Source organism: Hypanus sabinus, chromosome 3 (assembly GCF_030144855.1).
Source record: "Hypanus sabinus isolate sHypSab1 chromosome 3, sHypSab1.hap1, whole genome shotgun sequence".
Classification (NCBI taxonomy): domain Eukaryota; kingdom Metazoa; phylum Chordata; class Chondrichthyes; order Myliobatiformes; family Dasyatidae; genus Hypanus; species Hypanus sabinus.
The window spans coordinates 1818276-1845452 of record NC_082708.1 but is presented as its reverse complement, the minus strand read 5'-3'; the positions used below and the strand labels follow the sequence as shown (position 1 = coordinate 1845452).

The following is a 27177-nucleotide window of genomic DNA, read 5'->3' as shown; positions in this document are numbered from 1 at the left end:
TCCAATACATCTCAGACACATCCCTCTCCGTCGGGAATATCCACAGGATTCAGTCCGATACATCACAGACACTTCCGTCCCCATCGGGAATATCCACAGGATTCAGTCCAATACATAACAGACACTTCCATACCAATCGGGAATATCCACAGGATTCAGTCCGATACATCACAGACACGAACCTCCCCATCGGGAATATCCACAGGATTCAGTCCAATACATCACAGACACATCGCTCCCCATTGGGAATATCCACAGGATTCAGTCCAATACATCACAGACACATCCCTCCCCATCGGGAATATCCACAGGATTCAGTCCAATACATCACAGACACATCCCCCCCATCAGGAATATCCACAGGATTCAGTTCGATACATCACAGACACATCCCTGCCCGTCGGGAATATCCACAGGATTCAGTCCAATACATCACAGACACATCCCTCCCCATCGGGAATATCCACAGGATTCAGTCCAATACATCACAGACATCCCCCCCCCATCAGGAATATCCACAGGATTCAGTCCGATACATCACAGACACATCCCTCCCCGTCGGGAATACCCACAGGATTCAGTCAAATCCATCACGGACAAATCCCTCCCCATCGGAAATATCCACAGGACTCAGTCCGATACATCACGGACACATCCCTCCCCATCGGGAATATCCACAGGATTCAGACCGATACATCACAGACACTTCCCTCCCCATCGGGAATATCCACAGGATTCAGTACGATACATCACGGATACATTCCTCCCTGTCGGGAATATCCACAGGATTCAGTCCAATACATCACAGACACTTCCCTCCCCATCAGGAATATCGACAGGATTCAGTCCGATACATCACGGACATGTCCCTCCCCATCGGGAACATCCACAGGATTCAGTCTAATACATCACGGACACATCCCTCACCATCGGGAATATCCACAGGATTCAGTCTGATACATCACAGACACTTCCCTCACCATCGGGAACATCCACAGGATTCAGTGTGATACATCACGGACACTTCCCTCACCATCGGGAATATCCACAGGATTCAGTCCGATACATCACAGACACTTCCCTCACCATCGGGAACATCCACAGGATTCAGTGTGATACATCACGGACACTTCCCTCACCATCGGGAATATCCACAGGATTCAGTGTGATACATCACGGACACATCCCTCCCAATCGGGAATATTCACAGGATTCAGTCCGATACATCACAGACACTTCCGTCCCCATCGGGAATATCCACAGGATTCAGTCCAATACATCACAGACACTTCCATCCCCATCGGGAATATCCACAGGACTCAGTCCGATACATCATGGACACATCCCTCCCCATCAGGAATATCCACAGGATTCTTTCCAGTACATCACGGACACATCCCTCCCCATCGGGAATATCCACAGGATTCAGTCCAATACATCTCAGATACATCCCTCTCCGTCGGGAATATCCACAGGATTCAGTCCGATACATCACGGACACATTCCTCCCCATCGGGAATATCCACAGGATTCAGTCCAATACATCACGGACACATCCCTCCCCATCGGGAATATCCACAGGATTCAGTCCGATACATCACAGAAACATCCCTCCCCATCGGGAATATCTAAGTGACTCAGTCCGATACATCAAGGACATGTCCCTCCCCATTCGGAATATCCACAGAACTCAGCCGCATACATCACGGACACATCCCTCCCCATCGGGAATATCAACAGGATTCAGTCCGATACATCTCAGACAAATCCCTCCCTGTCGCGAATATCCACAGGATTCAGTCCAATACATCACAGACACTTCCATCCCCATCAGGAATATCCACAGGACTCAGTCCGATACATCACGGACACATCCCTCCCCATCGGGAATATCTAAGTGACTCAGTCCGACACATCAAGGACATGTCCCTCCCCATCGGGAATATCCACAGAACTCAGCCCCATACATCACGGACACATCCCTCCCCATCGGGAATATCCACAGGACTCAGTCCAGTATATCACGGACACATCCCTCCCCATCGGGAATATCCACAGGACTCAGTACAATACATAACGGACACATCTCTCCCCGTCGGGAATATCCACAGGATTCAGTCTGATACATCACGGACACATCCTTCCCCATTGGGAATATCCACAGGATTCTTTCCAATACATCACGGACATATCCCTCCCCATCGGGAATATCCACAGGATTCTTTCCAATACATCACGGACACATCCCTCCCCATCGGGAATATCCACAGGATTCAGTCCAGTACATCATGGACACATCCCTCCCCAGTTTCCCGCAATTCCATGGAGATTAAGCTCCCATTTATATTCTTCTTTCAGCCATGATTCTGTGAAGCCAACAACATACAAGCATAAGAGGAGCAGAATTAGGCCATTTGGCCTATCGAGTCTGCTTCACCATTCAATCATGGCTGATGCTATTTTTCTATCTGCTCCTGATCCCTGGTTCCTTGTTCTCTCCTAACCTTTGATACTATGTCCAATCAATTACCTATTAACATCTGCCTTAAATACAGCCAACAACCTGACCTCCACGCATGCCAATCTGTAACTGTGCTTTAAGTTCATCGTCCTTATTCTGTGTTGAGCACAAATCCAGATGTAACACTTTCAGTCCTGTATTCACCCGTTTTGATTTTATCCGCCTTTTATGTTGCAACTCACCCTGTTGATTACAATTTTGTCCTATCGACAGCTTCTCCTCACTACACATTGACACTGTATCTGCAATCTATCACCTTCTCATTCTTCCACGAGGCGAAGGTGATCAAATTGCAGCTCCATTTCTTTAATACTTTCACTCAGGAGCGGCAGCTCGGTGCCCCTGGCGCGGATGTGTTTATCTGGGGGACTGGTGGTCTCATCGCACGCAAAGCACAAACACTGCTTCTGGAGCCGTTCTCCCTGAATGACTATGCCCTAACAGATGGGGAATGAACAACCAAGAAGTGTCAATCTTACCAGATGCTGTATCTTGCCCAAGCCTGGCTCAAACTTGATGAGCCAGAGCCTCTCGAAACACTGGCACGCTCAAAGAATGGCTGCGCCACTTCCACTCGAGTTATTTTTATTTTTTAATGAATCCCTCTTGTTGATTGGTCACTCCTCAACTCAGAGGCGCTACTGCAACATGGACCTGACCAAAAGGTAGCTCTTTTTATGCATCCCTTGATGTTGCAGGTATATCTGCTTATTGTGACAGATGTAATAATGGAGAGGCTTCATTAATTCATGTATTTTGGTCATATTCGAACCTTGAAAAATATTGGATAGTTGTATTCCAAACTTTTTCTGAACTTTTTAAAGTTAGTTTTAAGCCCAATCCTTTGACTGCCTTATTTGCTATTGTTGAGGAAAGAATTATAATTTTGGAGCCTTCTCATTCGCGGGTACTGGCTTTTATTTCTCTTATGGCTTGGAGGGTGATCTTGCTTAAATGGAAGGAGGATGCCCCCCCCCCCCACACATGCTCAATGGTTATGTGATGTTATGTCATGTTTCAATCTAGAGAAGATTCGTTGTTCGATTTCTGATTCTAACCAAGACCTTTTCTGAACTATTTTAAAAATCTTTGAATTGTTATTAAAATATAGATCTGGGCTATTATTATGGTAATGTACTCTTTTTCTTCTTTGTTCGTTTTATCAACCAGCTTTGTAGGGGGTGTAGAAATTTTTTATAATATAATTAACCATACTATTGTATTTCATCATTCAATTTATTTTATCTGATTGATGATCAGTATGGGATACTGTGATTGTATCAGTGCGATTTATATATAGTGCATTTTGTGCTATCTTATTCTGATTTATAGAATCCTTATAAATTCTGTATTTCTGTATATGAAATTTAATAAAAATATTGGAAAAAGAAAAAGAAAGAAAGAGATGCTACTGCAACATGGACCTGACCAAAAGGTAGCTCTTTTCATGCATCCCTTGACGTTGTTATGTCCTTGACGGAGGGTTGGCTAATGCAGGTGATGCACTGGACAGTTTTGAGTACAATGTTGAAAAACAAAGATCCCCACCATCATTGCCATGCCATCTTCACAGAGCTCCCATTGGGCAGGAGGTACAGAAGCCTGAAGTCCCACACCACAGGTTTCAGGAACAGCTACTGACCTTCAACCATTCAGTTCTTGAACTGACCAGCACAACCCAGATCACCACCTCAGTAGAGCCAAAACACACAGTGCCCAGAAGGAAGTTAGCCTCGTGGTTGTATATGGTGACAGGTATCTATGTATCTTGATAATAAATTTACTTCGAACTTTCAACCACCTTGATCACAGCTCTAAAATGGACTTTATTGATCTAATTATCTTCTAAAAAGTGTGTATAATTTCTGTTTTCTTGTGAGCACTGCTCATCTGATGCTCTGCTGGAAATGCCGTTTGAAGTTTTTCATTGCAGCATGCATACAAAATTCAAAGTAAATGTCACCATATTCAACTGTCAGATTCATTTCTTCCGGGTATGCCCAGTAGGACAAAGAAATACAACAGAATCCATGACAAACTACACACAAAGAAATAGAACCATAGAAACATACAGCACAATACAGGCCCTTCGGCCCACAAAGCTGTGCTGAACATGTCCCTACCTTAGAACTACCTGAGCTTTACCCATAGCCCTTTATTTTTCTAAGCTCCATGTAGCATCCAGGAGTCTCTTAAAAGACCCTATTGTTTCTGCCTCCACCACCGGCAGCCCATTCCACACACTCACCACTCTCTGCATAAAAAGCACCCCTGGCATCTCCTCTACACCCACTCCCAAGTCTGACAAACAACTAATGAAAACAAACTAGGCAAATACAATAATAAAAATCCCGATAACATGAGTTGTAGAATCTGTTCAGAGTTGAAGTGAGTTAAGTTATCCACCCTGGTTCTAGAACCTGAAGATGTTCCTGAGCCTGGTGGTGTGGGACCTGATGGTTGAGGGGTAATAATTGTTCCTGAACCTGGTGGTGTGGGACCTGATGGTTGAGGGGTAATAACTGTTCCTGAGCCTGGTGGTGTGGGACCTGATGGTTGAGGGGTAATAACTCTTCCTGAACCTGGTGTGGGACCTGATGACGGAGGGGTAATAACTGTTCCTGAACCTGGTGGTGTGGGACCTGATGGTTGAGGGGTAATAATTGTTCCTGAACCTGGAGGTGTGGGACCTGATGGTTGAGGGGTAATAATTGTTCCTGAACCTGGAGGTGTGGGACCTGATGGTTGAGGGGTAATAATTGTTCCTGAACCTGGTGGTGTGGGACCTGATGGTTGAGGGGTAATAATTGTTCCTGAACCTGGTGGTGTGGGACCTGATGGTTGAGGGGTAATAACTGTTCCTGAACCTGGTGGTGTGGGACCTGATGGTTGAGGGGTAATAATTGTTCCTGAACCTGGTGGTGTGGGACCTGATGGCTGAGAGGTAATAACTGTTCCTGAACCTGGTGGTGTGGGACCTGATGGTTGAGGGGGTAATAACTGTTCCTAAACCTGGTGGTGTGGGACCTGATGGTTGAGGGGTAATAACTGTTCCTGGACGTGGTGGTGTGGGACCGGATGGTTGAGGGGTATAAACTGTTCCTGAACCTGGTGGTGTGGGACCTGATGGCTGAGAGGTAATAACTGTTCCTGAACCTGGTGGTGTGGGACCTGATGGTTGAGGGGGTAATAACTGTTCCTAAACCTGGTGGTGTGGGACCTGATGGTTGAGGGGTATAAACTGTTCCTGAACCTGGTGGTGTGGGACCTGATGGTTGAGGGGTAATAACTGTTCCTGAACCTGGTGGTGTGGGACCTGATGGTTGAGGGGTAATAACTGTTTTTGAACCTGGTGGTGTGGGACCTGATGGTTGAGGGGTAATAACTGTTCCTGAACCTGGTGGTGTGGGACCTGATGGTTGAGGGGTAATAACTGTTCCTGAACCTGGTGGTGTGGGACCTGATGGTTGAGGGGTAATAACTGTTTTTGAACCTGGTGGTGTGGGATCTTTGGCGTAGATGACAATAAACTCACTTTTAGCTCTAAATTGTTTCCTTTCTCTCCTCTTCTCCACTTCGGGACCCGCAAGTGATTTAGAACTAGACAGCAGCAGGTCTGATATGGTGGAAAAGTCAGCAACTGCTGTTCAGCACGTCTCAGGGGTCACAGCTGCCCAAGATGGCACTGGCGATAAATGGTGAAATTTTGTGGGCAGCTCACAGAACTACTATCTATTCTATTAAATATACCTCTGGATGATGATCACTGCCGTCTGTAGCCCATAATTACCCTTTGAGAGCTGTGCTTTTGAACCAACTGTATGACCTCCTGACAGATTTGGTGAACTGGACTCTTGGGAAGGCTATCGTTGAGCTGGTTAGCTGGGTGGATTTTGGGCCAGATTGAAGCTTTGGGGCCCACCCAACAGAAAAAACTGAACTGATGTTTTGCCGATTTAAGGGCTGAGCAAAACTTAAAAGATTAAGGCGTTGAGGCTATCTATCCGCCAGGATTCCCCACTTGTGCCTGTCTCATTTGACTGGCTTTGATCTTTCTCTGTTTCTTCTCGCTGTTACCATCGAGCAGGAGATGCAGGAGACTTGGGTCCACACCACCAGGTTCAGGAGCAGTTGTAGCCCTGCAGCCATTGAGCTGCTGGTCTGCACCCACTCTCCTCAGTGCTGTGGGCACACCTCCTGGGGATTCTGGGAAAGTTCTGTGCATTATATCATCAACGTTTTTATTGTTTGCATAATTTGTTATTTTTCCGCACATTGGATGTTTGACGGACTTTATGAGTTGGGGATTTTCATGGATTCTATTGTGTTTCTTTTGCTTGAAGATGATTAATCCCAAGACTGTATACAATGTATAATAAATTTGCTTTGAACTTGTAATCAATTGTCTGCTTGTATTTTATATATGGTATTTACTTGTTTACAGGTAACTGCCCAGTATGGTCACAGTATGTACATGTGGTAATTCAATCTGCCCTATTGTATAATTCTTCAGCTTTGCTTGGTACTGTATTATTTGAATGGATGATTTATATTGACAAATTTGAATGGAACTTTCCTTATCTAGTGTACAAAAGAGCTAACCACAAGGCCAATGACATTGTAGTCTCTTATTTTGTTATGACTGTCCCTTCCTTCACTTCACTTAGTAGACCTCTATCACTGATTCAATGTTCCATTATTCTATCAATGCTTAATAAAACAAAGGTGAAGCACCAGGTTTTGTGCTTCTTTCCTGACTTCTGAAAGAACGTTGGGTTCAAACATCAGAATGATGCGGTATATCTGGTTGAATTCTTGAATCACTGGGGTTCGGAAGTGTACGATTAAGAGCTGATATATGGGATTGGGTTAGTATGGATGGCAAGCTGAAGGACCAACAGCTGTATTACATGGCTCCATGGGTCTAGGACTTGAGGCAAACTGACTGAGCTAGAATGTATTTATGAACAGGAACAGCTTTCCCATACCGTTGCATAGGTGCCAGTGTTTTAATGCGACAGCAGAACACCCTGGTCTTTACATTGCTTACAGCTCACAATGTGACGAATACAAATTGGGGGGCTGCTGGGGGTCACATGAGGAAGCTGAACCTTCAGCTCGGTTTGCTGGCACTCAGACAACGCCAGTTCTCATGTCCTCTCACCTCTTGCATGCTGCTTCTCACATGCGCTGCACAAGCCACATCCAGATTCATTCTCAGGGCTTGCTATAGATTCTCTCTTTGTTCTGTCCTCTGGCTCCTCTAGCTGTGGGCAATTGGCATCCTGCAGTCCCTCTGTTACCTGAGGAACATTGATGCAGGAAAGTGAGTGACCACCTCAGACCAGTGCACATTGTCATCCCTCTCCGATCCCCAGTACCCTTGCCAGCCCTCTCCAACCCCAGAGTACCCTGTCACCTCTCTCCAGTCCCAGAGAACCTTGCCATCCCTCTCCAACCCCAGAGTACCCCACCACCCCTCTCCAGTCCCAGAGTACCCCGTCACCTCTCTCCAGTCCCAGAGAACCCTGCCATCCCTCTCCAACCCCAGGGTACCCCACCACCCCTCTCCAGTCCCAGAGAACCCTGCCATCCCTCTCCAACCCCAGGGTACCCCACCACCCCTCTCCAGTCCCAGAGAACCCTGCCATCCCTCTCCAACCCCAGAGTACCCCACCACCCCTCTCCAGTCCCAGAGTACCCTGCCATCCCTCTCCAATCCCAGGATGCCCCACCATCCATCTCCAGTCCCAGAGTACCCCACCACCCCTCTCCAGTCCCAGAGTACCCTGCCAGCCCTCTCCAATCCCAGGGTACCCCACCAGCCCTCTCCAGTCCCAGAGTACCCTGCCATCCCTCTCCAGTCCCAGAGTACCCTGCCAGCCCTCTCCGACCCCAGGGTACCCCACCACCCTCTCCAATCCCAGGGTACCCCACCACCCCTCTCCAGTCCCAGAGAACCCTGCCATCCCTCTCCAACCCCAGAGTACCCCACCACCCCTCTCCAGTCCCAGAGTACCCTGCCATCCCTCTCCAATCCCAGGATGCCCCACCACCCCTCTCCAGTCCCAGAGTACCCTGCCATCCCTCTCCAATCCCAGGATGCCCCACCATCCGTCTCCAGTCCCAGAGTACCCCACCACCCCTCTCCAGTCCCAGAGTACCCTGCCAGCCCTCTCCGACCCCAGGGTACCCCACCCCTCTCCAGTCCCAGAGTACCCTGCCATTCCACTCCAATCCCAGGGTACCCCACCACCCCTCTCCAGTCCCAGAATACCCTGCCATCCCTCTCCAATAGACAATAGACAATAGACAATAGGTGCAGAAGTAGACCATTCGGCCCCTCGAGTCTGCACCGCCATTCTGAGATCATGGCTGATCATTCACTATCAATACCCAGTCCCTGCCTTGTCCCCATATCCCTTGATTCCCCTATCCATCAGATATCTATCTAGCTCCTTCTTGAAAGCATCCAGAGAATTGGCCTCCACCGTCTTCCGAGGTAGTGCATTCCACACCTGCACAACTCTCTGGGAGAAGAAGCTCTTCCTCAACTCTGTTTTAAATAACTGACCTCTTATTCTCAATCCATGCCCTCTGGTACTGGACTCTCCCAACATCTGGAACATATTTCCTGCCTCAATCCTATCAAATCCTTTAATTATCTTAAACGTTTCAATCAGATCCCCTCTCAATCTCCTCAATTCCAGCATGTACAAGCCCAATCTCTCCAATCTCTCTGCGTAAGACAGCCCTGCCATCCCAGGAATCAACCTTGTGAATCTACGCTGCACTTCCTCAACTGCCAGACTGTCCTTCCTTAAACATGGAGACCAAAACTGTACACAATATTCCAGGTGTGGTCTCACCAGGGCCCTGTACAAATGCAAAAGGACATCCTTCCTCTTGTATTCAATTCCCCTTGTAACAAAGGCCAACATTCCATTTGCCCTCTTCACTGCCTGTTGCACTTGCTCATTCACCTTCATTGACTGGTGAACTAGGACTCCTAGGTCTCTTTGCATTTCTCCCTTACCTAACTCTACACCGTTCAGACAATACTCTGCCCTCTTGTTCCTGCTTCCAAAGTGGATAACTTCACATTTATTCACATTGAATGACATCTGCCAAGTATCTGCCCACTCACTCAGCCTATCCAAGTCTCCCTGTATTCTCCTAACATCCTCTTCGCATGTCACACTGCCACCCAGTTTAGTATCGTCAGCAAACTTGCTGATATAGTTTTCAATGCCCTCATCTAAATCATTGACATAAATCGTAAAGCGCTGTGGTCCCAATACAGAGCCCTGTGGTACCCCACTAGTCACCTCCAGCCAGTCCGAGAAACACCCATTCACTGCTACCCTTTGCTTTCTATCTGCCAACCAGTTTTCTATCCATGTTGAAACCCTGCCCCCAATGCCATGAGCTCTGATTTTACTCACCAATCTCCTATGTGGCACCTTATCGAATGCCTTCTGAAAATCTAGGTATACAACATCCACTGGCTTACCCTCATCTAACATCCTTGTTACACCCTCAAAAAACTCCAACAGATTAGTCAAGCATGATTTTCCCTTGGTAAATCCATGCTGGCTCGGCCTAATCCTATTTCTGCCATCACGATGTGCCACTATTTCGTCATTAATAATGGACTTAAGCATCTTCCCCACGACTGACGTTAGGCTAACAGGGCGATAGTTCTCAGTTTTCTCCTTCCCTCCCTTCTTGAAAAGTGGGATAACATTAGCCACTCTCCAACCTTCAGGAACTGGTCCTGAATCTAAGGAACATTGGAAAATGATTACCAATGCATCCGCAATTTCCTGAGCCACCTCTTTTAGAACCCTCGGATGCAGACCATCTGGACCCGGGCATTTATTAGCCTTCAGTCCTACCAGTCTACTCATCACAGTTTCTTTCCTAATGTCAATCTGTCTCAATTCCTCTGATATCTTATGACCCTAGCCCATCCATACATCTGGGAGATTGCTTGTGTCCTCCCTGGTGAAGACAGATCTAAAGTACGCATTAAATTCTGTTGCCATTTCCCTGTTTCCCATAACAATTTCTCCCAATTCATTCTTCAAGGGGCCAACATTGTTCTTAACTATCTTCTTTCTCTTCACATAGCTAAAAAAGCTTTTGCTATCTCCTTTTATATTCCTGGCTAGACTCTCATACCTGATTTTTTCTCTCCGTATTGCTTTTTTAGTTAAGATCTGCTGCTCCTTAAAACTTTCCCAATCATCTGTATTCCCACTCATCTTAGCCCTGCCATACTTCTTTTTCTTTAATGCTATACAATCTCTGACTTCCTTTGTCAACCACTGTAGCCCCTTCCCCCTCTTTGAATCCTTCCTTCTCATTGGAATGAACTGCTTTTGCATCTTTTGTATTATGCCCAAGAATATCTGCCACTGCTGATCCACTGTCTTTCCTGCCAGGGCATCCGCCCATTTAACTTTGGCCAGCTCTTCCCTCATGGCTCCGTAGTCTCCTTTATTTAATTGCAACACTGACACCTCTGATCTGCCCTTATCCCTCTCAAATTGTAGATAAAAACTTATCATGTTATGATCACTACTTCCTAATGGCTCCTTTACTTCAAGATCACTTATCAATTCCTGTTCATTACACATCACCAAGTCCAAAATAGCCTCGTTCCTGGTTGGCTCAAGCACAAGCTGTTCCAAAAATACATCCCTTAGACACTCCACAAACTCCCTATCCTGGGGTCCAGCACCTACCTGATTCTCCCAGTTCACCTGCATGTTGAAATCTCCCATAACGACTACATTACCTTTAGCACATGCCAATGTTAACTCCCTAATCAACTTTTACCCAATATCCACGCTACTGTTTGGGGGCCTGTACACAACACCCATTAGGGTCTTTTTACCCTTGCTGTTCCTCAGCTCAATCCACACAGACTCTACTTCCCCTGTTCCCAAGTCACCTGGACATCCCAGGATGCCCCACCATCCGTCTCCAGTCCCAGAGTACCCCACCACCCCTCTCCAGTCCCAGGGTACCCCACCACCCCTCTCCAGTCCCAGAGTACCCTGCCATTCCTCTCCAATCCCAGGGTACCCCACCACCCCTCTCCAGTCCCAGAGTACCCTGCCAGCCCTCTCCGACCTCAGGGTACCCCACCACCCCTCTTCAGTCCCAGAGTACCCTGCCATCCCTCTCCAATCCCAGGATGCCCCACCATCCCTCTCCAGTCCCAGAGTACCCCAACACCCCTCTCCAGTCCCAGAGTACCCCACCACCCCTCTCCAGTCCCAGAGTACCCTGCCATCCTTCTCCAATCCCAGGGTGCCTTCTGACTTTCTGAATAAGCCTACCGTGTGGAACCTTGTCAAATTCCTTACTAAGATCCATGTAGATCACTGATGCACCATCAATAACTCTCGGAGATGGGAGGTGAATGATAGGCTTTTATTAGCAGCAAAAGGGACCACAACATCTTGGTGATTGAGGGAGGAGCAGTGCCTCCAATCGCTTTTATCCAGGGGTCTGTGGGAGGAGCCACAGGAGCAGCCAGCTGAGGGGCGTGTCCAGACAGGTATACATAGTTTACCACAATCACATCCACTGCACTACCTTCATCTATATGCCTGGTCACCTCCTCAAAGAACTCTATCAGGCTTGTTAGACTTGATCTGCCCTTCACAAAGCAATGCTGACTGTCCCTGATCAGAACATGATTCTCGAAATGCCCATAGACCCTATCTCTAAGTATCTTTTCCAACAGCTGTCCCACCACAGATGTAAGGATACATGGTCTATAATTACCCAGACTATCCCTACTACCTTTTTTGAACAAGGGGACAACATTCGCCTCCCTACAATCCTTTAGTACCATTCCCGTGGACAACAAGGACATAAAGATCCTAGCCAGAGGCTCAGCAATCTCTTCCCCCGCCTCGTGGAGCAGCCTGGGGAATATTCCATCAGGCCCCGGGGACTTATCCGTCCTAATGTATTTTAACAACTCCAAAACCTCCTCTCCCTTTATATCAACATGCTCCAGAACATCAACCTCACTCATATTGTCCTCACCATCCTCAAATTCCCTCTCAGTGGTGAATACTGAAGAGAAGTATTCATTGAGGACCTCGCTCACTTCCACAGCCTCCAGGCACATCTTCCCACCTTTATCTCTAATCGGTCCTACCTTCACTCCTGTCATCCTTTTGTTCTTCACATAATTGAAGAATGCCTTGGGGTTTTCCTTTACCCTACTCACCAAGGCCTTTTCATGCCCCCTTCTTGCTCTCCTCAGCCCCTTCTTAAGCTCCTTTCTTGCTATCCTATATTCCTCAATAGACCCATCTGATCCTTGCTTCCCAAACCTCATGTATGATGATGGGGTGGTAAATTGGATTAGTAAGTATGCAGATGATACCAAGGTAGGTGGCGTTGTGGATAATGAAGTAGGTTTTCAAAGTTAGCAGAGAGATTTAGGCCAGTTAGAAGAGTGGGCTGAACGATGGCAGATGGAGTTTAATGCTGATAAGTGTGAGGTGCTACATTTTGGTAGGAATAATCCAAATAGGACATACAAAGTAAATGGTAGGGCATTGAAAAATGCAGTAGAACAGAGTGATCTAGGAATAACAGTGCATAGTTCCCTGAAGGTGGAATCTTATGTGGATAGGGTGGTGAAGAAAGCTTTTGGTATGCTGGCCTTTATAAATCAGAGCATTGAGTATAGGAGTTGGGATGTAATGTTAAAATTGTACAAGGCATTGGTAAGGCCAAATTTGGATTATTGTGTTCAGTTCTGGTCACCAAATTATAGGAACGATGTCAACAAAATAGAGAGAGTACAGAGAAGATTTACTAGAATGTTACCTGGATTTCAGCACCTAAGTTACAGGGAAAGGTTGAACAAGTTAGGTCTTTATTCTTTGGAGCATAGGAGGTTGAGTGGGGACTTGATGGAAGTATTTAAAATTATGATGGGGATAGATAGAGTTGATGTGGATAGGCTTTTTCCATTGAGAGTAGGGGAGATACAAACAAGAGGACATGATTTGAGAGTTAGGGGGCAAAAGTTTAAGGGTAACACTAGCAGGAATTTCTTTACTCAGAGAGTGGTAGCTGTGTGGAATGAGCTTCCAGTAGAAGTGGTAGAGGCAGGTTTGGTATTGTCATTTAAATTAAAATTGGATAGGTATATGGACGGGAAAGGAATGGAGGGTTATGGACTGAGTGCGGGTCAGTGGGACTAGGTGAGAGTAAGCGTTCGGCATGGACTAGAAGGGCCGAGATGGCCTGTTTCCGTGCTGTAATTGTTATATGGTTATATGCTGCCTTCTTCCACCTGACTAGATTTTCCACTTCACTTGTCACCCATGGTTCCTTCACCCTACCATTCTTTATCTTCCTCACTGGGACAAATTTATCCCTAACATCCTGCAAGAGATCCTTAAACATTGACCACATGTCCATAGTATATTTCCCTGCAAAAACATCATCCCAATTCACACCTGCAAGTTCTAGCCTTATAGCCTCATAATTTGCCCTTCACCAATTAAAAATTTTCCTGTCCTCTCTGATTCTGTCCTTTTCCATGATAATGCTAAAGGTCAGGGAGCGGTGATCACTGTCCCCCAGATGCTCACCCACTGACAGATCTGTGACCTGACCCGGTTCGTTACCTAATACTAGATCTAGTATGGCATTCCCCCTAGTCGGCCTGTCAACATACTGTGACAGGAATCGGTCCTGGACACACTTAACAAACTCTGCCCCATCTAAACCCTTGGAACTAATCAGGTGCCAATCAATATTAGGGAAGTTAAAGTCACCTATGATAAAAATCCTGTTATTTTTGCACCTTTCCAAAATCTGCCTCCCAATCTGCTCCTCGGTATCTCTGCTGCTACCAGGGGACCTATAGAATACTCCCAATAGAGTAACTGCTCCCTTCCTGTTCCTGACTTCCACCCATACTGACTCAACAGAGGATCCTGCTACATTACCCACCCTTTCTGTAGCTGTAATAGTATCCCTGACCAGTAATGCCACCCCTCCTCCCCTTTCCCCCCATCTCTATCCCTTTTAAAGCACTGAAATCCAGGAATATTGAGAATCCATTCCTGCCCTGGTGCCAGCCAAGTCTCCGTAATGGCCACTACATCATAATTCCATGTGTGTATCCAAGCTCTCAGTTCATCACCTTTGTTCCTGATGCTTCTTGCATTGAAGTACACACACTTTAGCCCTTCTACCTTACTACCCTTATGCCCCTTATTCTGCTTCTCTTTCCTCAAAGTCTCTCCATATGTTTCATCTGGCTTTATTCCATGCACTTCTTTCACTGCTCTGTCGTTCCGGGTCCCATCCCCCTTGCAAATTAGTTTAAACCCTCCTGAACTATTCTAGCAAACCTACCTGAAAGGATATGCTCCCCCTCGAGTTCAGGTGCAACCCATCCAATCTGTACAGGTCCACCTTCCTCAGAAAAGATCCCAATGATCCAAAAATCTAAAACCCTGCCCCCTGCACCAACTCCTCAACCACGCATTCAACTGCCTTCTCCTCCAATTCTTACCATCACTATCATGTAGTACTGGCAGCAATCCTGAGAACGCCACCCTTGAGGTCCTGTTCTTCAGCCTTCTGCCTAGTTCCCGAAACTCACACTTCAGGACCTCATCCTTCTTCCTGCCTATGTCGTTGGTACCAACATGTATCACGACTTCTGGTTGCTTTCCCTCTCAAACCAGGATGTCATGCACCCAGTCAGAGACATCCTGGACCCTGGAACCCGGGAGGCAATAAACCATGTGGGTTTCCTCCTCACGTCCACAAAATCTCCTGTCTGCTCCCCTGACTACAAAGTCTCCAATGACGACAGCTCTCCTCTTCTCCGTCCCATCCTTCTGCACCACAGTGTCAGACTCAGTGCCAGAGTCCCTGCCACAGTGGCTCACACCTGGTTGGTCGTCCTCACCAAAAAAGCATCTAGGATGGTAAACTTATTATTCAGGGGAATGGCTACAGGGGTGCCCTGCACTACCTGTCTACTCTCCTTCACTTTCCCCCCTCGGACTGTCACCCAACGACCTGCTTCCGGCAGCCTAGGTGTGACTACCTCCCTGTAGCTCTCATCTATGACTGCCTCATTCTCCCTTATGAGTCAAAGATCATCCAGCTGCTGCTCCAGATTCCTCACACGGTCTTCCAGATCGCCCAGCCGCAAGCACTTCTGGCAGATGTGACTCTGCGGGAGAGGGGAGTTCCCCCAAGACTGCCACCTCCAGGAGAGGCACAGATTAACCAGAGCATTGAGGTAGAACAAAGTAAAACAATAACAGAATGCAGAATAACGTGTTCCAGTTACAGTGGAACTACAGTGCAGATAAACAAGATGTCAGGTCATAACAAGGTAGATTGTGAGGACAAGAGTTCATGTTATCATTACCAGGGAACCATTTAATAGTCTGATAACAGTGGGACTGATGCTGTCCTTAAGCCTGGGGGTACGTGATTTCAGACTTTTGTATCTTATGTCCGATGGGAGGGGGGAGACGAGAGAATGTCTGGGGTGGGTGGGGGCTTTGATTATGTTGGCTGCTTTACTGAGACAGTGAGGAGTGTAGACAGAGTCCACGGACGGGATGCTGGTTCCTGTGATGAGCTGGGCTGTGTCCACAACTCTCTTGTGGGGCAGAGACTTTGCTGTACCAAGCTGTGATGCGTTGGATAGAATGCTTTCTCTGGTGCAAGGTGAGGGTCAACAATGATCATTACAGACATGATGGGCGATAGGTCCTGTTCCTAAGCTGTAGAACTGTGACTGTAAACCATCCCCCAATGCCTTCGCCCCAAACCCCAGACCTCTGGTGATGGAGGTGGGAAATGTGTTGACCTCCACACCCCCCCCCCCATATGACTGTGTGATGGACACAGTGACTGACCAGCAGCCACATGCTCAGCTCCGGATAGCCACGCTCTCGATAACACTGGACTCACCTCCAGCACACTCTCAGCCACAGAACTCAGCACCCACGACATCTTCTCCAGCAGCTCTGTGCGGCCTGGATGGATGGCAAACCGCCCAGCTTTGTCGAACTTGAGCATCATCTTCAGTAACGCAGTCTGGCCCGGGTTCCTGCGCTATGGGGCAGAGCAACAGAACCAACATCCAGTACAGAGAGCACCCACAGTCAGGGCTGTTGAGGAGATAGACAGGCAGCACTAACGTAACACTATTAGAGTGCCAGTGATCTCCAATCACAGCTTGATCCCTGCCGCTCTTTGTACGTTCCACCCGTGACTGCGCTCCTCTGCTTTCATCCCACGTGTCAGGTTTACTGAGTTGTGTACATGCTATGGGGTGCTGGACGCGTGGTGAGACTGGTGAACTGCCCCCAGCACAATTCTCGCTGATTTGATTTGACATGAACAATTTATTTCACTGCATGTTTCAATGTACATGTGATACATAAAGCTAATCTATAACCTTTAGTAAGACTGGTATATGCACAGTGACAGGGCGTAAGGGAACACTGGGGAACAGAGGCATCTTGGTGTACAAGTCCAGGGACCCCTGATGATGATGTCAATAGACAATAGACAATAGACAATAGGTGCAGAAGTAGACCATTCGGCCCCTTGAATCTGCACTGCCATTCTGAGATCATGGCTGATCATTCACTATCAATACCCAGTCTCTGCCTTGTCCCCATATCCCTTGATTCCCCTATCCATCCGATATCTATCTAGCTCCTTCTTGAAAGCATCCAGAGAATTGGCCTCCACCGTCTTCCGAGGCAGTGCATTCCACACCTCCACAACTCTGTGGGAGAAGAAGCTCTTCCTCAACTCTGTTTTAAATAACTGACCTCTTATTCTCAATCCATGCCCTCTGGTACTGGACTCTCCCAACATCTGGAACATATTTCCTGTCTCAATCCTATCAAATCCTTTAATTATCTTAAATGTTTCAATCAGATCCCCTCTCAGTCTCCTCAATTCCAGCGTGTACAAGCCCAATCTCTCCAATCTCTCTGCGTAAGACAGCCCTGCCATCCCAGGAATCAACCTAGTGAATCTACGCTGCACTTCCTCAATTGCCAGAATGTCCTTCCTTAAACCTGGAGACCAAATCTGTACACAATATTCCAGGTGTGGTCTCACCAGGGCCCTGTACAAGTGCAAAAGGACATCCTTGCTCTTGTACTCAATTCCCCTTGTAATAAAGGACAACATTCCATTTGCCCTCTTCACTGCCTGTTGCACTTGCTCATTCACCTTCATTGACTGATGAACTAGGACTCCTAGGTCTCTTTGCATTTCTCCCTTACCTAACTCTACACCATTCAGACAATACTCTGCCCTCTTGTTCCTGCTTCCAAAGTGGATAACTTCGCATTTATTCACATTGAATGACATCTGCCAAGTATCTGCCCACTCACCCAGCCTATCCAAGTCTCCCTGTGTTCTCCTAACGTCCTCTTCGCATGTCACACTGCCACCCAGTTTAGTATCGTCAGCAAACTTGCTGATAATAGTTTTCAATGCCCTCATCTAAATCGTTGACATAAATCGTAAAGAGCTGTGGTCCCAATACAGAGCCCTGTGGTACCCCACTAGTCACCTCCAGCCAGTCCGAGAAACACCCATTCACTGCTACCCTTTGCTTTCTATCTGCCAACCAGTTTTCTATCCATGTTGAAACCCTGCCCTCAATGCCATGAGCTCTGATTTTAGTCACCAGTCTCCTATGTGGCACCTTATCGAATGCCTTCTGAAAATCTAGGTACACAACATCCACTGGCTTACCCTCATCTAACATCCTTGTTACACCCTCAAAAAACTCCAACAGATTAGTCAAGCATGATTTTCCCTTGGTAAATCCATGCTGGCTCGGCCTAATCCTATTTCTGCCATCTAGATGTGCCACTATTTCGTCCTTAATAATGGACTCAAGCATCTTCCTCACGACTGACGTTAGGCTAACAGGGCGATAGTTCTCCGTTTTCTCCTTCCCTCCCTTCTTGAAAAGTGGGATAACATTAGCCACTCTCCAACCTTCAGGAACTGATCCTGAATCTAAGGAACATTGGAAAATGATTACCAATGCATCCGCAATTTCCTGAGCCACCTCTTTTAGAACCCTCGGATGCAGACCATCTGGACCCGGGCATTTATTAGCCTTCAGTCCTACCAGTCTACTCATCACAGTTTCTTTCCTAATGTCAATCTGTCTCAATTCCTCTGATATCTTATGACCCTGGCCCATCCATACATCTGGGAGATTGCTTGTGTCCTCCCTGGTGAAGACAGATCTAAAGTACGCATTAAATTCTGTTGCCATTTCCCTGTTTCCCATAACAATTTCTCCCAATTCATTCTTCAAGGGGCCAACATTGTTCTTAACTATCTTCTTTCTCTTCACATAGCTAAAAAAGCTTTTGCTATCCCCTTTTATATTCCTGGCTAGACTGAGCTGATACCTGATTTTTTCTCTCCGTATTGCTTTTTTAGTTAAGATCTGCTGCTCCTTAAAACTTTCCCAATCATCTGTATTCCCACTCATCTTAGCCCTGTCATACTTCTTTTTCTTTAATGCTATACAATCTCTGACTTCCTTTGTCAACCACTGTGGCCCCTTCCCCCTCTTTGAATCCTTCCTTCTCATTGGAATGAACTGCTTTTGCATCTTTTGTATTATCCCCAAGAATATCTGCCATTGCTGATCCACTGTCTTTCCTGCCAGGGCATCCGCCCATTTAACTTTGGCCAGCTCTTCCCTCATGGCTCCGTAGTCTCCTTTATTTAATTGCAACACTGACACCTCTGATCTGCCCTTATCCCTCTCAAATTGTAGATAAAAACTTATCATGTTATGATCACTACTTCCTAATGGCTCCTTTACTTCAAGATCACATCAATTCCTGTTCATTACACATCACCAAGTCCAAAATAGCCTCGTTCCTGGTTGGCTCAAGCACAAGCTGTTCCAAAAATACATCCCTTAGACACTCCACAAACTCCCTATCCTGGGGTCCAGCACCTACCTGATTCTCCCAGTTCACCTGCATGTTGAAATCTCCCATTACGACTGCATTACCTTTAGCACATGCCAATGTTAACTCCCTAATCAACTTTTACCCAATGTCCACGCTACTGTTTGGGGGCCTGTACACAACACCCATTAGGGTCTTTTCACCCTTACTGTTCCTCAGCTCAATCCACACAGACTCTACTTCCCCTGTTCCCAAGTCACCTCTTGCTAAGGACTGAATCTCATTCCTCACCAACAGGGCCACCCCACCCCCTCTTCCCATATTTCTGTCTCTATGATAGCACGTATACCCTGGTACACTCAATTCCCAGGCCTGATCCCCTTGTGACCATGTCTCCGTTATCCCAACAATATCGTAGTTCCCCATTTTCATCTGAGCTTCAAGCTCATCTGTCTTATTTCTGACACTACGCGCATTCAAGTATAGAATTCTTAGCCCATTCCTCCTCTCTTTGCTTAAAACACTGTCTATTGTACCTAACCCAGCTCCTTGAACTTCCATCGGGCTAATTGCACCCTGAATTTTGATGACCTTCTCAAGATCACCCAAACCTTTTACACATTTAACCCCATGCTCCTTCTGACCAACCCTCTGGATCTGGATCCCTGCCCCCTGCACATCTAGTTTAAACCCCCCCCGAGCAGCACTGGCAAACATTCCTGCAAGAATGTTAGTACCCCTCCGGTTCAGATGCAGACCGTCCCTTCGAAACAGATCCCAATGTCCCTGGAACAAAGACCAATTATCCAAAAACCTGAACCCTTCCTTCCTGCACCATGCTCTCAGCCTCGTATTAATGTGCATAATCATTCTATTCTTCGCCTCACTCGCACGTGGCACAGGTAGCAATCCCGAGATTGTCACCCTGGAGGTCCTGCCTTTCAGCTTCACTCCTAACTCCCTGAACTCTCTAAGCAGGACCCCCTCACTCACCTTACCTACATCGTTGGTCCCTACATGGACCACTACATCTGGGTTCATGCCCTTGTTCTCAAGAATAGCCTGCACCCGATCTGAGATGTCCCGGACCCTGGCACCAGGGAGGCAACATACCATCCGAGACTCCCGATCTGCCCCACAAAATCTCCTATCTGCCCCCCGACTATAGAATCCCCTAAAACTATCGCTCTCTTCTCTTCCCTCCTCCCCTTTCTAGTTGAGGGTTCAACCTCTGTGCCAGAGGCAGGACCACTACAACTCATTCCTGGTAGGTCATCCCCATCAACAGTATCCAGTACGGAATACTTATTGTTAATGGGAATGGCCGCAGGGGTGCTCTGCTCTCTCTGCCTGCTCCCCCTGCCTCTCTGGACCGTCACCCATCTGCCTACTTCTTGGTTTTTTGGTGTGACTACCTCCTGATAACTCCTATCTATCTCTGCCTCTGCCTCCCGAATGATCCGTAGTTCATCCAGCTCCCGCTCCAACTCCCTAACTCGGGCTGATAGGAGCTGCAGCTGGACGCACCTCTTGCAGGTGTGGTCATCAGGGACTACTGTGTTGACCCTGACTTCCCACATACTGCATACGGAGCACACCACTGCTCTGACTGTCTCCCCCATACCTGAACTGGATTGATAGAATAAGTCTAAAAAGCACCTAGCGACCTTACCTTCTTCCCCTCAGCGAGCAATCACACAGGCTTACCGAAGTCCCCTTACGCCGAAGCCCACTTAGCCAAAGCCCAGGACTCTGCTTCCACGGACTGCGCTGCCCGCTCGACGCAGGTTTACTGTCACAGGTAAACAGTGCGGAGAAGTATGCAGACAGGATGCTTTCCCTGACTGTCCAGGGCACAGAATATAGCAGCAGCGAGAGCATAGAAACCTGGTAACTATAGACCCATGACCCTGACAGAGGAGTGGACATAGAGCATTAATGGACGCTGGGAAAGTTGGGACTGGTCAGAGTTAGCCAGCATAGCTTTGCCCAGGCAGGCCCTACTGATCAAGTCAACTGGAGTTTTTAAAAAAGTTAACAATCTGCATCGATGAGGTCAATGATTTCAACTAGACCAGAAGACACAGAAGCAGAACTAGGCCATTCAACCCATCGTTTGCTTTGCCTTTCCATCATGGCTGATTTATTAACCCTCTCAATCCCATTCTTTTGCCTTCTGCCTGTAACTTTCAACACCCTTACTAATCAAAGTTCAACACGCACGGAATGCTGGAGGAATTCAGCAGGCCAGACAGCATCCAAGGAAAAGAGTAAAGAGTCGATATTTTGAGCCAAGGCTCTTCATCAAGCCTGGAGAAAGAAAGATGAGGAGTCAAAGTTAGAAGATGGGGAGAGGGGAGGAAGAATTATAAGTTGGTAGGTGATAGGAGAAACCAGGAAAGGGAAGGGGATGAAGGTAAGAACTGGGAAGTCGATTGGTGAAAGAAGTAAAGGCTGGAGAAGGGGGAATCTGATAGGAAAGGACAGAAGGTCATGGAAGAAAGGGAAGGGGAAGGAGCACAAGAGGATGGTGATGGGCAAGGAGGGAGATAAGGTGACAGAGGGAAATGGGAATGGGGATTGGTGAAGGGGAGGGCATTAATAGATGTTTTTCTATTTTCAAGGATAAATGCCAGGAGGGAGATCAGTGGGGAGGGATGAATGGACAAGGGTGTTGCTTAGGGAGCGATCCCTGCGGAAAGCAGAAAGTGGGGAGGGAAAGATGTGCCTGGTGCCGGGATCCGATTTGAGATGGCGGAGGTTTCAGAGAATTATGTGCTGGACGTGGAGGCTGGTGGGGTGGTAGGTGAGGACAAGAGGAAACCTATCCCTGGTGGGGTGGTAGGTGAGGACAAGAGGAAACCTATCCCTGGTGGGGTGGTGGGTGAGGACAAGAGGAAACCTATCCCTGGTGGGGTGGTAGGTGAGGACAAGAGGAAACCTATCCCTGGTGGGGTGGTAGGTGAGGACAAGAGGAAACCTATCCCTGGTGGGGTGGTGGGAGGACAAGAGGAAACCTATCCCTGGTGGGGTGGTAGGTGAGGACAAGAGGAAACCTATCCCTGGTGGGGTGGTGGGAGGACAAGAGGAAACCTATCCCTGGTGGAGTGGTAGGTGAGGACAAGAGGAAACCTATCCCTGGTGGGGTGGTGGGAGGACAAGAGGAAACCTATCCCTGGTGGGGTGGTAGGTGAGGACAAGAGGAAACCTATCCCTGGTGGGGTGGTGGGAGGACAAGAGGAAACCTATCCCTGGTGGGGTGGTAGGTGAGGACAAGAGGAAACCTATCCCTGGTGGGGTGGTAGGTGAGGACAAGAGGAAACCTATCCCTGGTGGGGTGGTAGGTGAGGACAAGAGGAAGCCTATCCCTGGTGGGGTGGTGGGAGGACAAGAGGAAACCTATCCCTGGTGGGGTGGTGGGTGAGGACAAGAGGAAACCTATCCCTGGTGGGGTGGTAGGTGAGGACAAGAGGAACCCTATCCCTGGTGGGGTGGTAGGTGAGGACAAGAGGAAACCTATCCCTGGTGGGGTGGTGGGAGGACAAGAGGAAACCTATCCCTGGTGGGGTGGTAGGTGAGGACAAGAGGAAACCTATCCCTGGTGGGGTGGTAGGTGAGGACAAGAGGAAACCTATCCCTGGTGGGGTGACAGGTGAGGACCAGAGGAAACCTATCCCTGGTGGGGTGGTGGGAGGACAAGAGGAAACCTATCCCTGGTGGGGTGGTGGGAGGACAAGAGGAAACCTATCCCTGGTGGGGTGGTGGGAGGACAAGAGGAAACCTATCCCTGGTGGGGTGGTAGGTGAGGACAAGAGGAACCCTGTCCCTGGTGGGGTGGTAGGTGAGGACAAGAGGAAACCTATCCCTGGTGGGGTGGTGGGAGGACAAGAGGAAACCTATCCCTGGTGGGGTGGTAGGTGAGGACAAGAGGAAACCTATCCCTGGTGGGGTGGTAGGTGAGGACAAGAGGAAACCTATCCCTGGTGGGGTGGTAGGTGAGGACAAGAGGAAACCTATCCCTGGTGGGGTGGTGGGTGAGGACAAGAGGAAACCTATCCCTAGTGGGGTGGTAGGTGAGGACAAGAGGAACCCTATCCCTGGTGGGGTGGTAGGTGAGGACAAGAGGAAACCTATCCCTGGTGGGGTGGTAGGTGAGGACAAGAGGAAACCTATCCCTGGTGGGGTGGTGGGAGGACAAGAGGAAACCTATCCCTGGTGGGGTGGTGGGAGGACAAGAGGAAACCTATCCCTGGTGGGGTGGTGGGAGGACAAGAGGAAACCTATCCCTGGTGGGGTGGTGGGAGGACAAGAGGAAACCTATCCCTGGTGGGGTGGTAGGTGAGGACAAGAGGAAACCTATCCCTGGTGGGGTGGTGGGTGAGGACAAGAGGAAACCTATCCCTGGTGGGGTGGTAGGTGAGGACAAGAGGAAACCTATCCCTGGTGGGGGTGGTGGGAGGACAAGAGGAAACCTATCCCTGGTGGGGTGGTGGGTGAGGACAAGAGGAAACCTATCCCTGGTGGGGTGGTAGGTGAGGACAAGAGGAAACCTATCCCTGGTGGGGTGGTGGGAGGACAAGAGGAAACCTATCCCTGGTGGGGTGGTAGGTGAGGACAAGAGGAAACCTATCCCTGGTGGGGTGGTGGGAGGACAAGAGGAAACCTATCCCTGGTGGGGTGGTGGGAGGACAAGAGGAAACCTATCCCTGGTGGGGTGGTAGGTGAGGACAAGAGGAAACCTATCCCTGGTGGGGTGGTGGGTGAGGACAAGAGGAAACCTATCCCTGGTGGGGTGGTAGGTGAGGACAAGAGGAACCCTATCCCTGGTGGGGTGGTGGGAGGACAAGAGGAAACCTATCCCTGGTGGGGTGGTGGGAGGACAAGAGGAAACCTATCCCTGGTGTGGTGGTAGGTGAGGACAAGAGGAAACCTATCCCTGGTGGGGTGGTAGGTGAGGACAAGAGGAAACCTATCCCTGGTGGGGTGGTAGGTGAGGACAAGAGGAAGCCTACCCCTGGTGGGGTGGTAGGTGAGGACAAGAGGAAGCCTATCCCTGGTGGGGTGGTGGGTGAGGACAAGAGGAAACCTATCCCTGGTGGGGTGGTGGGAGGACAAGAGGAAACCTATCCCTGGTGGGGTGGTAGGTGAGGACAAGAGGAAGCCTATCCCTGGTGGGGTGGTAGGTGAGGACAAGAGGAAACCTATCCCTGGTGGGGTGGTGGGTGAGGACAAGAGGAAACCTATCCCTGGTGGGGTGGTAGGTGAGGACAAGAGGAAGCCTATCCCTGGTGGGGTGGTGGGTGAGGACAAGAGGAACCCTATCCTGAGTGGGATGGTAGGCGAGGACTAGAGGAACCCTATCCTGAGTGGGGTGGTAGGTGAGGACAAGAGGAATCCTATCCTGAGTGGGGTAGTAGGCGAGGACAAGAGGAACCCTATCCCTGGTGGGGTGGTGGGTGAGGACAAGAGGAAACCTATCCCTGGTGGGGTGGTAGGTGAGGACAAGAGGAAGCCTATCCCTGGTGGGGTGGTGGGTGAGGACAAGAGGAACCCTATCCTGAGTGGGATGGTAGGCGAGGACTAGAGGAATCCTATCCTGAGTGGGGTGGTAGGTGAGGACAAGAGGAAACCTATCCCTGGTGGGGTGGTGGGAGGACAAGAGGAAACCTATCCCTGGTGGGGTGGTGGGAGGACAAGAGGAACCCTATCCCTGGTGGGGTGGTGGGAGGACAAGAGGAAACCTATCCCTGGTGGGGTGGTGGGAGGACAAGAGGAAACCTATCCCTGGTGGGGTGGTAGGTGAGGACAAGAGGAAACCTATCCCTGGTGGGGTGGAAGGTGAGGACAAGAGGAAACCTATCCCTGGTGGGGTGGTAGGTGAGGACAAGAGGAAACCTATCCCTGGTGGGGTGGTAGGTGAGGACAAGAGGAAACCTATCCCTGGTGGGGTGGTAGGTGAGGACAAGAGGAAACCTATCCCTGGTGGGGTGGTAGGTGAGGACAAGAGGAACCCTATCCCTGGTGGGGTGGTGGGTGAGGACAAGAGGAAGCCTATCCCTGGTGGGGTGGTGGGAGGACAAGAGGAAACCTATCCCTGGTGGGGTGGTGGGAGGACAAGAGGAAACCTATCCCTGGTGGGGTGGTAGGTGAGGACAAGAGGAAACCTATCCCTGGTGGGGTGGTGGGAGGACAAGAGGAAACCTATCCCTGGTGGGGTGGTGGGAGGACAAGAGGAAACCTATCCCTGGTGGGGTGGTAGGTGAGGACAAGAGGAAACCTATCCCTGGTGGGGTGGTAGGTGAGGACAAGAGGAACCCTATCCCTGGTGGGGTGGTGGGTGAGGACAAGAGGAAGCCTATCCCTGGTGGGGTGGTGGGAGGACAAGAGGAAACCTATCCCTGGTGGGGTGGTGGGAGGACAAGAGGAAACCTATCCCTGGTGGGGTGGTAGGTGAGGACAAGAGGAAACCTATCCCTGGTGGGGTGGTGGGAGGACAAGAGGAAACCTATCCCTGGTGGGGTGGTGGGAGGACAAGAGGAAACCTATCCCTGGTGGGGTGGTGGGAGGACAAGAGGAAACCTATCCCTGGTGGGGTGGTAGGTGAGGACAAGAGGAAACCTATCCCTGGTGGGGTGGTGGGAGGACAAGAGGAAACCTATCCCTGGTGGGGTGGTGGGAGGACAAGAGGAAACCTATCCCTGGTGGGGTGGTGGGAGGACAAGAGGAACCCTATCCCTGGTGGGGTGGTAGGTGAGGACAAGAGGAAACCTATCCCTGGTGGGGTGGTGGGTGAGGACAAGAGGAAACCTATCCCTGGTGGGGTGGTGGGAGGACAAGAGGAAACCTATCCCTGGTGGGGTGGTAGGTGAGGACAAGAGGAAACCTATCCCTGGTGGGGTGGTAGGTGAGGACAAGAGGAAACCTATCCCTGGTGGGGTGGTAGGTGAGGACAAGAGGAAGCCTATCCCTGGTGGGGTGGTGGGAGGACAAGAGGAAACCTATCCCTGGTGGGGTGGTGGGAGGACAAGAGGAAACCTATCCCTGGTGGGGTGGTAGGTGAGGACAAGAGGAAACCTATCCCTGGTGGGGTGGTGGGAGGACAAGAGGAACCCTGTCCCTGGTGGGGTGGTAGGTGAGGACAAGAGGAAACCTATCCCTGGTGGGGTGGTGGGAGGACAAGAGGAAACCTATCCCTGGTGGGGTGGTGGGAGGACAAGAGGAAACCTATCCCTGGTGGGGTGGTAGGTGAGGACAAGAGGAAACCTATCCCTGGTGGGGTGGTGGGAGGACAAGAGGAAACCTATCCCTGGTGGGGTGGTGGGTGAGGACAAGAGGAAACCTATCCCTGGTGGGGTGGTGGGAGGACAAGAGGAAACCTATCCCTGGTGGGGTGGTGGGAGGACAAGAGGAAACCTATCCCTGGAGGGGTGGTGGGAGGACAAGAGGAAACCTATCCCTGGTGGGGTGGTAGGTGAGGACAAGAGGAAACCTATCCCTGGTGGGGTGGTGGGAGGACAAGAGGAAACCTATCCCTGGTGGGGTGGTGGGAGGACAAGAGGAAACCTATCCCTGGTGGGGTGGTAGGTGAGGACAAGAGGAAACCTATCCCTGGTGGGGTGGTGGGAGGATAGGGTGAGGGCAGGCGTGTGCAAAATGGAACAAGTA

General features: G+C 49.2%; 1 protein-coding gene across 1 annotated transcript in view; it reads right to left on the bottom strand.

Annotated features, from left to right (window-relative positions):
• LOC132390686 (dynein heavy chain domain-containing protein 1-like) overlaps positions 1–27177 on the bottom strand; it is a 199595-nt gene that overhangs the window by 83536 nt on the left and 88882 nt on the right. Inside the window, exons 9-10 of the mRNA XM_059963243.1 lie at positions 16514–16657; positions 7686–7824 (exon numbers count right to left, since the gene is read on the bottom strand). Of these exons, the coding sequence (XP_059819226.1) occupies positions 7686–7824; positions 16514–16657 (283 nt within the window). The remainder of the gene's footprint in view (positions 1–7685; positions 7825–16513; positions 16658–27177) is intronic.